Raw genomic sequence first — 12,829 nt, 5'->3', positions numbered from 1 at the left:
TAGACTGGACAAGTAACTGGATTGGTCCTTAGCATCTAAGCTGAAGAGGCCAACCAATGGAATCAAAGTCACCAAAGACTGGTGGTACTTTTCAGGAAAAGTCATATGAACAGGGGCATGAATCATTCCATTTTGTATTCATCTGAGCTCTGCCCTGGTCATTCATCTCTGAGATGTATCATTTAATTGGAAGGAACACAAATCTGAAATGTCCTAGACATCACATGCTGTCTTAGGAGTTAGAAGAGACATTAGAAAATCAACCCCCTTAATTTTGCACGTGACTAAACTGAGGCCAAGAGACATCATGGTTTATCCAAGGTCATACAGCTTGCAACTGGCACAGATGGTTCTTTCTTTCTTTCTTTCTTTCTTTCTTTCTTTCTTTCTTTCTTTCTTTCTTTCTTACTTTTTCTTTCTTTCTTTCTTTCTTCCTTCCTTCCTTTCTTCTTTCTTTCTTCCTTCCTTTCTTTCTTTCTTTCTTTCTTTCTTTCTTTTCTCTCTCTCTTTCTTTCTTTCTTAATTTGCCATTCTTGATGATTGCCTCTCTGTCACTCTTGCTGCCTACCTGACTCTGGATCAGGCATTTGCATGTTTCATCCTGGCACCTCCAAGGTGCTGCGGAACACTTTAACAGACAGACAAACAAATTCACCATCAAGTGGTTTCACCTCTTGCCAAGACAATTATTCCTGACAGCAGGCCAGCTGATGGAGCCATAAACTCTAAAGGGTTGGGAGGTGGGGGAGGGGTGTTGAGGAGGCGCCCGCAGGGTTAAACAGCGGCCAGCCATTCAGCGAGTACTGTGAGTACACACCACCCAATCCCTAGGGTTGCTAGGAAAAAAAAAAATCCTCCTAATGCTGGCTGCTTGGCAAAGTGGTGACAGAGGCTGCCAAATGGGCAAGAAGAGGTCCCACTTTGGATGTCACTTGATTTGTAGAGCTGGTGCAGAGAGGCAGAAGAGTTGAGTGTTGGCAAGAAAGAAAGGGAATAAAATTAAATTCACTGATTTATATGTGAGTTTTCTTCTAAGTGTGCTACTCAAAACTTACAAGATGCTCCTAGGCTGTAATTAAAATAAATAAATTATATATATATTATATATAAATATATATTTTCTATATATTGCTTTTTGCATTATTATCCTGCAAATCATTTCATCTATATGGTATCTTTAAGCCTTTCCCACCTCTAATGTGGCAAGTTTGCATCTTTTCTACAGTTTTAAACCCCTTGGCAGAACCGTATACATTAACAGATTGAAATGAGCTTTATTGAAATTTAGCTATTCTAAGTCATCTAAGTTGCAGAATCCCAATTTATTATGTATTTAAAGCATACCAGCACTGATTAAATCAATGCAAATTAGGTTAAATAAGAACAACATGAATCGAGTGTTTCAGCAAAGTTGAATCGAGAAACGACAACTTTTGAGTCACCACAGCAAGTCGATATGGCTGTTTTTCATGAGTTTTAATTTCATGCCTGTAAGTGTCCAATGAACTAAAAAAGGAAAAAAAGAAAAAAAAAAAAGCTCACCTGAAGTTTTTTTCTTTCCTCCTGCTTATTCTCTCATATGTCTCTACCTGTCTTTTGAAAATATCTGATTCACCAGGTTACAATGTAGCTATTGCAGGTACTGGATCAATCTCTTCTTCCCGGGTGACCGTAGATTTCTGTTGGCAAACTTCTTCTTCAAATGTTGTATATTGGATAAGAGATGCTTTATATGCTTTGAAACTACCCTTGACATTTTCCATGTTTGTCAGGGGAAGGAACCTGAGCTCATCTAGCTGAACCGCTATAACTGCAAGTCTAGTACTAATAGTTGGGCATCAAGAATACCATCCCAAGCCATCATGCCAACATGTGATTGGGTACTGAAGCCAGACCTCCAGTTTGGGGTAAGAAACGATAAGAATCTTGAAAATATGGATTCAGCAAATGGGAAGGAAGTCTGGGTTATATGAGTTATGAATCTGATGGCCAAACATAATCTGGAACTAAGGGGAGGTAGAAGAGAGGAGCTCATGGAGCAAATTCGTTGTAGTTAGAGAGGCCAGAAGTATAGCTTGACGGAGGGAAGAGTCGATTAATTCCTTCTCTCTTCAACCTTGTAAATTAGCCTTTGCCTAATGAGCCCTCCTGTTTTTCGTGGTACTCTATGTTGTGAAGTGGAGTGGGGGAGTAACATACAATTTTTTTTTTTGGTATGTCATTACTTCTGTTTTATCTCAACACTTCCAATTTGTTCATTTTAGTCAAAATAATTTGTGAACACAGAGGTGCAAGTGCAGAAAGTCTGAAATGAATCTGCATTCTGGGGATTGGCTTTCCATTAGCAATCTTTGTCAATGTTCAAGGAAGGAAATTTGAGTGATTATTTTAATGTTCTGTCATCGCTAGCACCAGCCTGGACCTTGATCTTTATGCTGTTGTCTTTAATTTTCAGTGGCAGCGAACCATGGCTTTTCTTTAAAAGGAAACGTTTAGAAGAATTGGGGGAGAGTGGGAGTCACAGTTTCAAAAAGAGAGAATTAACTTTGTTGTTTCTGTGGGCACATACCATACAGCTGGCATTTTACAGAATGCCTCAAAAGGTGCATGGAGAGGCTGAGGGTGGGGGCCCCAAGGCTGCTCTCAGGAGATCCACTTAGGAGAATCGAATTAGAAATTGAGGTCATACTACTTATCAAACTTTGTCCAACTCTTAAAGCAACGTGGTAACATGGATAGCAATAAGAAACTAACTGCCATGCTCTATGAATGATGTAAATGATGAGAATAAATAATAAAAGAAATAATAAATGAATTAATAATAATAAATAGAAATGCAAGTTCTCCTGGGCATGGTGGCTCATGCCTGTAATCCCAGCACTTTGGGAGGCTGAGGTGGGCAGATCATCTGAGGTCAGGAGTTTGAGGCCAGCCTGGCCAACATGGTGAAACCCGTGAAACCCCCTCTCTACTAAAACTACAAAAATTAGCCAGGCGTGGTGGTGGGTGCCTGTAATCCCAGCTACTCAGGAGGCTGAGGCAGGAGAATCACTTGAACCTGGGAGGTCGAGGTTGCAGTGAGCCGAGATCACGCCACTGCATTCCAGCCTGGACAACAGAGTGAGACTCTGTCTCAGAAAAAGGAAAAAAGAAAAAAAAGAGAGAGAGAGAGAAAAAAAAGAAAGAAATGCCAGTTCATGAGGCCTGTCCTCCCTCTCCACAGGTTTTCTCTATACTGGTGTAGAGAACATACTGGTGCTCTGATTATGCCATGTTACGCTTACCTATGTTTTTATATTCTCTCCATCTTTGCTTACCTTCATTTTAACTATCCTTCAAGGTTGATGGCAAATCTCCTCTATGATTTCTTAACTGACTCCGAGGCCCCTGCCCTCTATAAAGCAATCCCTTTTTCTTCTTCTGAACTCCATTAGCAGCTTACTTTTATCAATCTTGTGGTCCTGTTCACTTTATATGAGTGTGGCAATAATTTCTAATGATAGTATTTTAAAACTGAAAGGGACATTAAACATCTTGGAGACGAAGAGTAAAAAGACCTTGTTGGGATTTCTGCTTTGCCCCTTTTTAATCGGTATAACCCTATACAAGTCACTTCTTGGTCAGTGAAATAGGGCTAAGGACGGCTATCTCAGAGGATGCTTGGGGGAATTAAATGAAATCATGTAAACTCTATAGAGTTTGTTCATTTAATTTTTGTCACTTCTGTGTTTCTCTATTTACATTTTTTTTTGTTTTTGAGACGGAGTCTCGCACGGTCACCCAGGCTGGAGTGCAGTGGCATGATCTCGGGTCACTGCAACCTCCTTCTCCCGGGTTCAAGTGATTATCCTGCCTCAGCCTCCCAAGTAGCTGGGATTACAGGCGCCCGCCACCACACCCAGCTACCACATCTCAAAAAAAAAAAAAAAAAATGTAAATAGAGAAACACAGAAGTCACAAAGATTAAATGAACAAACTCTAATAGAGTTTGGCCACTCAAAAGTGTAGGCCTGAGACCACAAACCTTGGAGCTTGTTAGAAATGTAGATTCTCAGGCCTCTCCCCAGACCCATGGAATCATATCTGCATTTAACCATTAGCCCCAGGTAATTAAATTTTGAGATGCATTATTGGAACATTCACAAATTTTAACCTGAAATAAAAACCCAGATATCATTGATTCCCTAGTTTTGTAATTGAGAAGCTAAAGGGGCAGAAATGTTAAGTGATTGCCCACCCTTGCTAGTGGAATTGGGTCTAAAAAATAAAACTTTCTGAATAATGTGTTTTCTCTCCTATTAGATTTTAAACACTTAGAATGGAAAGTCTATGTGTACCACAGGCCTGAGCACTTAGCAGGGCTCTTAAAGTTTGATTTTGTAATTGGTACAGCAGGCGGTGTAGAGCCTTCATAGGTGCTAGCTTTAGGTATCTTTCAGCTGGTTTATTCCCATATTATCCTAGGAGATAATGGTATTCTGACATCTGGCATAAGACTTTGATTGCAGTCTTCCAAGGCAGGCAGAGTTGCATGGTAATTGATCCCATGGGGCAGCCCAACATGTTGCCCCTTCACACATACAATTTTGGAAGAGTCAAGACAGCAGGGACAAGTGAGGGGAGGTAAGTTGGAAGTGCATTAGGGTTGTCTTTCTGGGAAAAGCTTTGATGTTAACAGAGTTTGCTTACATTACTCCTCAATTTTCTTATCACTGCCAATCTGCTACTATGGCATGTGCGTATTTCTCATGAATACTTTATTATAAAAAATGTACTTTGGGAGGCCGAGGCGGGTGGATCACCTGAGGTCAGGAGTTCTAGACCAGCCTGACCAACGTGATGAAACCCTGTCTCTACTAAAAATACAAAAAATTAGCTGGGCGTGGTGACAGGCGCCTGTAATCCCAGCTACTTGGGAAGCTGAGGCAGGAGAATCACTTGAACCCGGGAGGCGGATGTTGCAGTGATCTGAGATCACGCCACTGCACTCCAGCCTGGGTGACAGTGCGAGACTCCGTCTCAAAAAAAAAAAAAAATGTAAATAGAGAAACACAGAAGTGACAAAAATTAAATGAACATGAAGTCACCTAAAATTCAATCACCAGAGATGAACTATTAAGTTTTGGGTATACATTCTTTCAGAATTTGTCTGCTCTTATTTATTAATTAGGTTGTTTCTGGTTTTTAGTCATTATAAAATATACTGTGATTAATATCCTTATACCTTTGAATATATGGGCGCCCATGCCTTTAAATGTTTGTTCTAGAAGTGGAATTGGTGTTCAAAGGATGAGGACTTTAAAAAAACTATTAATACATAATGCCAAATTGTCGTCCTGAAAGATTTCACACTTTTCATCCTCAATAGTTGGCTTTGCTGCTTTCTCTTTGCCTTGAGAAACCCCCATGATACCATAAATTAAAACATGTTTTGGGGCCCCTCTCCTTCATCTGGCTGGGGCCCCAACCTGTATTTCTTTCTGCCTTTGTTTATGATGCCTTGGAATCATTCTTCCTCGTCACACCCATTTCCTCATTCCATCCTATGAAGGCAATTCCCACTTCAGAAAGAGGGCTGGCTTGGGGCCTTCAAGATTCCTTCTGGGAGTTTATGAGGACTTAATTCCTGCGTCTTATTAAGTAGCTGGCCAGCCAAATTATTTTCACAAAGCCATTAATATCTGAAAATGGATTAATCCAGCATTACTTAAAATGCTCTATGAGGGTAAAAGTATTTAAATGCATTTGTGAAACGCACAAGGCTTTGTTCTGTTGTTCCTGTTTCACCCTCGTAAGAAATCTCAGTCTCACAATCTCAATTGTAAGAAATCTTGTTTTTCATGGTTTCAGCCATTTATTTGGGATTTCTATTAACATTAAACCAGAACAGTTTTGAAAACTTATTTAATTGCAGTTTATATTGCATTTGACTTTAAACTGGCTATCACTTTACCAAGACATTCCAAGGTTCAGATTTCAAGCATTATAGAAGAATGCTGGTGCAGGAACCTGTTTTATGTCATAATTTTATCAATTATGGGGGATACCTAGACAACTACAGTTCCTGTACTTGCTATTAGCAAATTTCACCTTCTCATCCTAGCCATAAATAAACGAACTGTTAGAAATGCTTGTTCCTCATTGCCACAAAGAAATAGCATTCGAACATAAATTTGATTCTCTCAGCAAGGCAGTTTTTACTTTCTGCAGAAAGGGTGCTCATCGCATATGGAACAATGGCCAGAGCACACCTGGACAGAGGAGGGGCAGGAGTTCTTACTCCTTACGCAGGTAGCCCCTACTGCTGTGTGGTTCCCGTATTGGCTAGGGTTGGACCGCACAGTCTAAGCTAATTCTGATGGGCTATTTAAAGAGGGCGGGAGTATGAGCCAGAGTAGCGGGGTGAGTAGTTGGTGGGGACAACGGTTAGAAACAGGTAACTAAAAGTGACTTGGGTCAGAGCAGGTGACCAAGGGTGACTGAGGTCAAAGCAGGTGACCAGAATGAGTCAGGACAGAGCAGATGACCAGGGGAACAAATGTGAACTACTGATTAGGACTAGTGGGAAAGTTGTTTACTGAAACTAGAAGCAAGTGGGCAAAGAGAACCAGGAAGTTAAACTTTAAAATGGAGAATCAAAGAATAAGAGAGCTGAACCTACTGACATACTGATTCTTTGAAGAGAAACTTGGGGTTCAATATATTTAACAGAACCAATTTAATTCTATAGTAAGTTCTGTCTGTTCTGTCTCTGATATTCCTTGACACTTAATTATCTTGTTTTATAGAATTTTACAGATGTTGGAAATTTTGTCCTCACAGATAAAATGAAACTCTCTAAGAACAGACATATTACTTTCTCTGTGTTTTAGACCTTCTAATATCTACCTTTAAAGGGAGAAGAAGATCAGATGTGAGAGACCAGATATAGAGAGATGAGAATTGCCACATAGTACTAGTAAATATGTTTTCTCTTCTCTTAGTGCAGTCTGCATAGTTCTGGGTTTGTAAACACTCTCATTGAATTGAGTTTATTAACTAGTTTGAATGCTTGCCTAATCAATAGCCTGTGGAATCTAAACTAAATATAAAAACCTCTATATTACATTGACATATAGGCACAAGCCATTAGCCCAGCAAAGCCGAAACTCTTGAGTTGAAGTCACACAGATTAATGCCTTTATGTGTGGCCTCCTGTTGCAGATCTATTAGTTGTAGGAAATCCCTCACCATCCATAAGCAACAGGTCTTCAGTGGTAAACTAACCTGCCTAGTTAGATGCATTTATCTCTTCATTCAAGCTGTCTCACTCCTCAATCTCTGACAAGAATCTTGAAAATGCCTTTCTAATTATTTAACATACGTGTTTGCTGCTATTCTTGTTTTTGTTCATTTGTTGTAAGTCAGATGGAATTTTACCCGATGAGAAGCAGAGTTAGATAAAATGTGGTCCCTACCCTGTGTGTTCACAGTTCTGGAGTGGAGATGATGAGTAACAAACCAATATTATTCATGCTATGGCAGAGATGTAAACAAGAGCTGTGGTTGAAGAGATTTTTCTAGCTAATTGAGCAAGACCAGGTAGAGGAAGGAAGACGAATTGACCAGATGGATGGATGGAGAAGGCCACTCCAGTCAGTAGGCAAAGTCTGTGAAAAAAATATGAAGACTTCTGAGATGCATACCATGTCTGGAGCACAGGTATGCAGGAGAAGGGGGTAAGAAAGGAGTGTGAATTTAGTGCCAGATTGGAAAGACTTTCAACTAGAAATATGATTTCCAAAATGTGAGTACAAGGAATATAATTCTGATGACTCCCTTGAACGTGAATGGAGGAGAAAGGATACTGAAAGCAATGAGAGCAGTTGGGAGACTACCATATCTTCCCAAATGAGATACTATGTGGGCTATGTTCACATTACAAATGGGCAGGGCAGCAGGTGCAATAATAGCTCTGCAGTGGATTGACAAACTTTTAAGTGGTACTCTTTCCAAGAAAGGTGATTTCAATAGATGGATTGCTCTAGGGGAGAAGGGAGGCAAGGAAGAGTAGGATGTAAAAGCCAGCTAAGCTCACACTTGGAGCCAGGAGTGAGCAGTTGAAGATCTGAACAGACATTAGAGCTGCACATATAGATCAGGGAGTCCCTGGAATGTGCTTGGTGGCTATAGTGGTGGCAGTAGATGCAAATTCCAGAAAGAAAGATTAGAATACCAGCTGATGCACAATCAAAAGTTTTCACAGTCCAGTAAGGTAATATCTGGGGTAGCAGTTAGATGAGGAATAACAGGACCTTGTGTTACCTACAAAGTGCAGATTTTGATTAAAAGCATTCAAATTCTAATTTATTACAACTGAATTTTGTTAGTGAGCAAATGATATTGTGAACTGTATTCAGCTTAAGGAATACCAGTTTGCAGAGCCTCTAAGTGATGATTCTCAACAAGAAAGAATAGGATGGGGCAGAAGACGTAGAGATCGCCTCAATAGGAAGGACAGTTTAGTAAAATTAGGAAACACTCCCCTAGTCCATAGCAAGCAGCCTTTAACATATAGGGATGGCCATGGGACTGTCATTAATATGAATTTCATGTGACTGTGGAAGAGATAAAATATGGTTGAGCCTGATAGATTTGGAGAGGACATTGGATGGTCAAGATCACCAACAATGGGGCAGGATGCCTGACCATGAGTGAACCTGCAAAGGAAACGTGTAAGGGTGATGCTGTCTGCCTCATGGCTCTATGTCAATGTCTAGCTGATGTTGAGTGTATCATTTCTGAAGAGGGTTTGCCATTGGCATATCACATCAATGTAAGATTATTCCTTGCGGATAGACCTTATATTCCTTCCTCAAACATGGAACAAGGTGATGGCTGGAGGTCATGTCCTTCAGAGGCAAATCTATATTTGCATTTTAGCAGAAGAATTTGAGACATCTAATAACATTGTGAAAAGCATTTTCAAATTTCTGACTTTGTATTAGTCTGAAAACTGTTCTGCCATTTAGAAGCTGTGTGATCTGGGCAAGTGACTTAACCCCTAAGCAGAAGCATTCAACATAGTAAAACAAAGGAAAAATGAGTTGAATTATAAAAACAGAAAATAGTTAAAATGCTATTGCAATAACTACCTATATCAATTTCTACTATGCCAGGGCAAAAATCACACCCTATAGATTGAAGAAAAGGAGGGAAAATAATCATAAGCACAAATTGCATTGTGCCCAGTATCTCAGACTTTTGACTGCTCCCTCTTTAGATATCTGTTCCTACTTTAGAGGCTGCATAAAAAGCAAAAGCAAAATGAAAAAGGCAGCAACAAACACTCCAAAACATGGTGGTTAAAACAACAATCACTTTATTTAGTTTCTGGCAATATGTGTTGGCTGAGTATAACTTCTGTGGGGACCAGGTTGACTGAAAGCTGTGGTGCTCGCTCAAGTGTCCATGATCAACTGGAAAATTAGCGGAAGACTGGACAATCCAGGATGGCTTCACTCACAGGGATGGCAATTGGCAGCCTGTTGGCTGGGACTCAACTAACTTTAGGTTAGGGTACCTGAGTTCTCTCTCGCATGTCTTCTCATCCTCCAGTATGCTAGCTCTGGTGCAATCCAGTGGTGATTGTAGGGTTCCAAGAGCAGCAAAGGAGAAGTCCCAGTGCACAAACACTTTTCAAGTCTCACCATTTGGCAAATTGCTGTTGTCTGTTAACTAAAGCCAATCACATGGTCAGTCTGAATCAAGGAGTGGAGAAATAGGCTCCACCTCTTGATGGGACGGGAAGAATTTATAGTTGTGTTTGCAGATTAAGTACAGCAGCAGTGGTGGCTTAATATTATTACAACTCTAAGTATGAAATGCTTTAAAGTGATTTTTATTTCTCAAGCCATATGACTCTAACAGTATCATCCATAAACACTGAGGACCAGCAGTGCAGGTATCACCTATAGCTTGTTAGAAATGCAGAATCTCAGGCCCCACCCAAGACCCACTGTAACAAATCGGAATCTACATTTTTACAAGATCTCCAAGTGATTCATAAGCCCGCTAAGGTTTTAGAAGCACTGTATCTTTTTGCTATTTCTCATAAGTCCCTTTCTTAGAATTGCTATCTTCTCTTGTTGAGTGATAGATCTTTGATTTTTAAAGGTGCCAGAACTGTTTCCTTCTGCACAACTGAAACAGAACAAACACAGGTTTATACAGTAAAACAGGTTGCTTCACAGCATGAATAGCTAGAGAGAGAGGATATAACATTTTTATGCTCAATTGTCCTGTGCCTTTTTTTTAAATGGAAATTGAAAAATTAAGATAACAGTACATAAATATTTAAAAATACTGTGTTTAACCAGGCAGCACCATTCAGATATTAGAGCAATTTTTAAAGAAGTAGAAACAGCTAGGCATGTACTTAAACTGACCTTTTCCATTTCTGAACCATTACTTAACTGGACCTTGATTTTCTGAAGGTTCAAAGATTGATTCTCCAACCTTTAGTCTGCAGTTTAAATATCTCTAGAACATGTGCAAGTCTCGGGATACTCTTTAAGATTTTATACAGTTAAGAAGACCAACACAATTTAAGCATCTGGCATGTGCCGGCTGCTGGTCTCCCCTAGTTTGCTTTTTACCTTAAGTCTGAACAGAAAGAGAGAAAAAGCAATTTTGCATTAAAACCGAATGCTGTTGTTTTGTGTGATGTTTGCTTGCCATATTCTCTTCTCAAAATGGGACAACTTCTTTGAAGCTATAACTGATGTTCTTTTCAGTATATATGCTTTGAGGTCCTGTTCTTGTCAATCAATTAGCCAGACAATCACTAGTTAACAAATATCTATTGAGTACTTCACATATGCAGGCATATTCTAGGTCTGGGGATACAGTGGGGAACACAACTGAGCAACTTTGTAAGCAAATAGATTAATAAGATAATTTTAGGTACTGATAAAGGGAAAATTAAATAGGACCATCTGGAAGAGAGAAATTGAGGGACCGGACCTGCTTTATCTACGGGTAGGCAAGGCTTCCTTGAGGTGGTGGTATTTGAGTTGACACCTGAATGATGAGCAAGGGGAAGCCATTTAAAGTGCCATGAGATATGCATACCAAGCAGAGAGAACAGAAGGTGCCAAGGCCCAGACACTAAACCAAACCTGGTCCAAGAGACTGTAAAATGGTTAGTGTGCTCAAGTGAGTGAGACGGGGATGAAGAGATGGGAAGGAGGATTTTGAACACAGGATACACTTTCTTAAAGAATCCATGCACATTTTTATAAATGTTGACAAACATTCACCAGCATCCTCATAACCTCCACTAGACCTTATAAAGTGATTGATTACTCTGTCTCAGGCACTAAATTAAAGCACTTTAATATATTAATTCCATTTATTCATCAAAATTCTGTGAGATCCTTCCACTTTCAGAATATACAAAGGAAATCAAGGCACAGTAAACTTAAGCTACGTGCCTTAACACAGCTGGTATGGATGATATAAAGTGATTTTTCTGCATTCCCTACACCCTTTTATGGAACAATTAAGAGGGCTTTTTAACTCTGTAAAAACCAATCAACTTTTTAACTCTGTAAAAGCCAAACTTGACCCTTTTAAAATCTTCCTTTCCCCAGGTTTAGACCCAGCAAGAGGCGGGATGGGGCAATTCAAACTTTCCTCCTGGATTCCCACTCCTCTCGGCCCCCTTCTACCATCTGTTGCTGTTTGCGTAGAAAAAGAACAGAACAGAATACCGACAACCACACACATTCAGAAATCTCGTTTTGTATGTGGGAGTCTGGCTTCATTAACAAGTTTCTCAAACTCTCCCTGCACTACAACACCAATCTAAACATAACTCATTGAAGTCATGGGAATAGGCAATCATCAGCTTCATGATGCTCAGATGTCAGTGTCCAGATACATCACCTGCTACTTCCTTGTAACCTGCTTCAAGCAGGTTGTTTTTCTCAAGAACCTCTAAATAAATAATGCCTATTTCCGTATTCTCTAGCCTCTGCATTGTCACTCTGATTCTAACTCCTATTAAATTTCCACCTTCTTTCTAAGGGGTCCCATTCTCACTCCAGACTACCCCTCACCCCATCTACCCCTATAAATCCGTATGTCCACGTATTCACCCATCCATTCCTCAATCATGTAGTGGGTACTTACTCTGTTTTCTTAACTGTGCTAAGTGCTAAGCTATATAAAATATTTTAGATAATAGTCTCTTCTTTGAAGAGTTCACTCACTAGTAGGAGAATCATACTCCCAGAAGTCCATATTAATCCCCTCCTTCTTTGAGATGTTACTTATCTAAAATTAAGAGAGCATTTTAAGTAAATTTAAATTTACTGTATTAAATTGCTCTGTGTTTGTTTCTGTGTGCCCCTCCTCCCCTGTTTTCCTTTATGCCTTCTAGTTTGAAATTTCTCAAGAGCAAAGTCCAGGTTGTATTCCTGGTGCAGTGAAGATAGAGTTGGGATAGTTATGTTTAGGTTTGGGTTTTGCCACTTACTAGTAATTTAGGGGGTAAATTCCTTCTCTATATAAAGAGTGGGAGTTGGGTTTGAGAATTTCTAAGATCCCGTTGAGCTTTGACATTCATGGGTTTCATGGATTCGTGAATTCTAAAATACCTAACAAGGTCTGGAAAGAGAAGGGAACGTGCAATACAAAACTTGTTTCAAAGGCGTTTATTTTTAACTTATTTATGTGGGGGTGGTTTTCTAACTGAAATGTAACATTGTCCCTGGCTTATAGACTGAGACAGAGTAAATTTCAAAATAAACTATTGAAAAATCAGATTGGACCTTTTTTGTGAAGC

The 12,829-nt window shown here is 39.7% G+C and overlaps 1 protein-coding gene across 8 annotated transcripts in view; it reads left to right on the top strand.

Moving 5' to 3' along the window:
- Positions 1–12,829, top strand: part of CTNNA2 (catenin alpha 2) — a 1,472,650-nt gene that overhangs the window by 1,120,946 nt on the left and 338,875 nt on the right. The window contains exon 2 of one of the 8 annotated variants that reach the window (XM_016948866.4): positions 1,773–1,907. The exons of the other annotated variants lie outside the window; for them this stretch is intronic. Within the exon in view, the coding sequence (XP_016804355.1) occupies positions 1,863–1,907 (45 nt within the window). The 5' untranslated portion in view covers positions 1,773–1,862. The remainder of the gene's footprint in view (positions 1–1,772; positions 1,908–12,829) is intronic. 8 annotated transcript variants of the gene reach the window in all.

The sequence above is a fragment of the Pan troglodytes genome, chromosome 12 (assembly GCF_028858775.2).
Source record: "Pan troglodytes isolate AG18354 chromosome 12, NHGRI_mPanTro3-v2.0_pri, whole genome shotgun sequence".
Taxonomy (NCBI): Eukaryota; Metazoa; Chordata; class Mammalia; order Primates; family Hominidae; genus Pan; species Pan troglodytes.
This window is presented reverse-complemented; position numbering and strand designations above follow the sequence as displayed.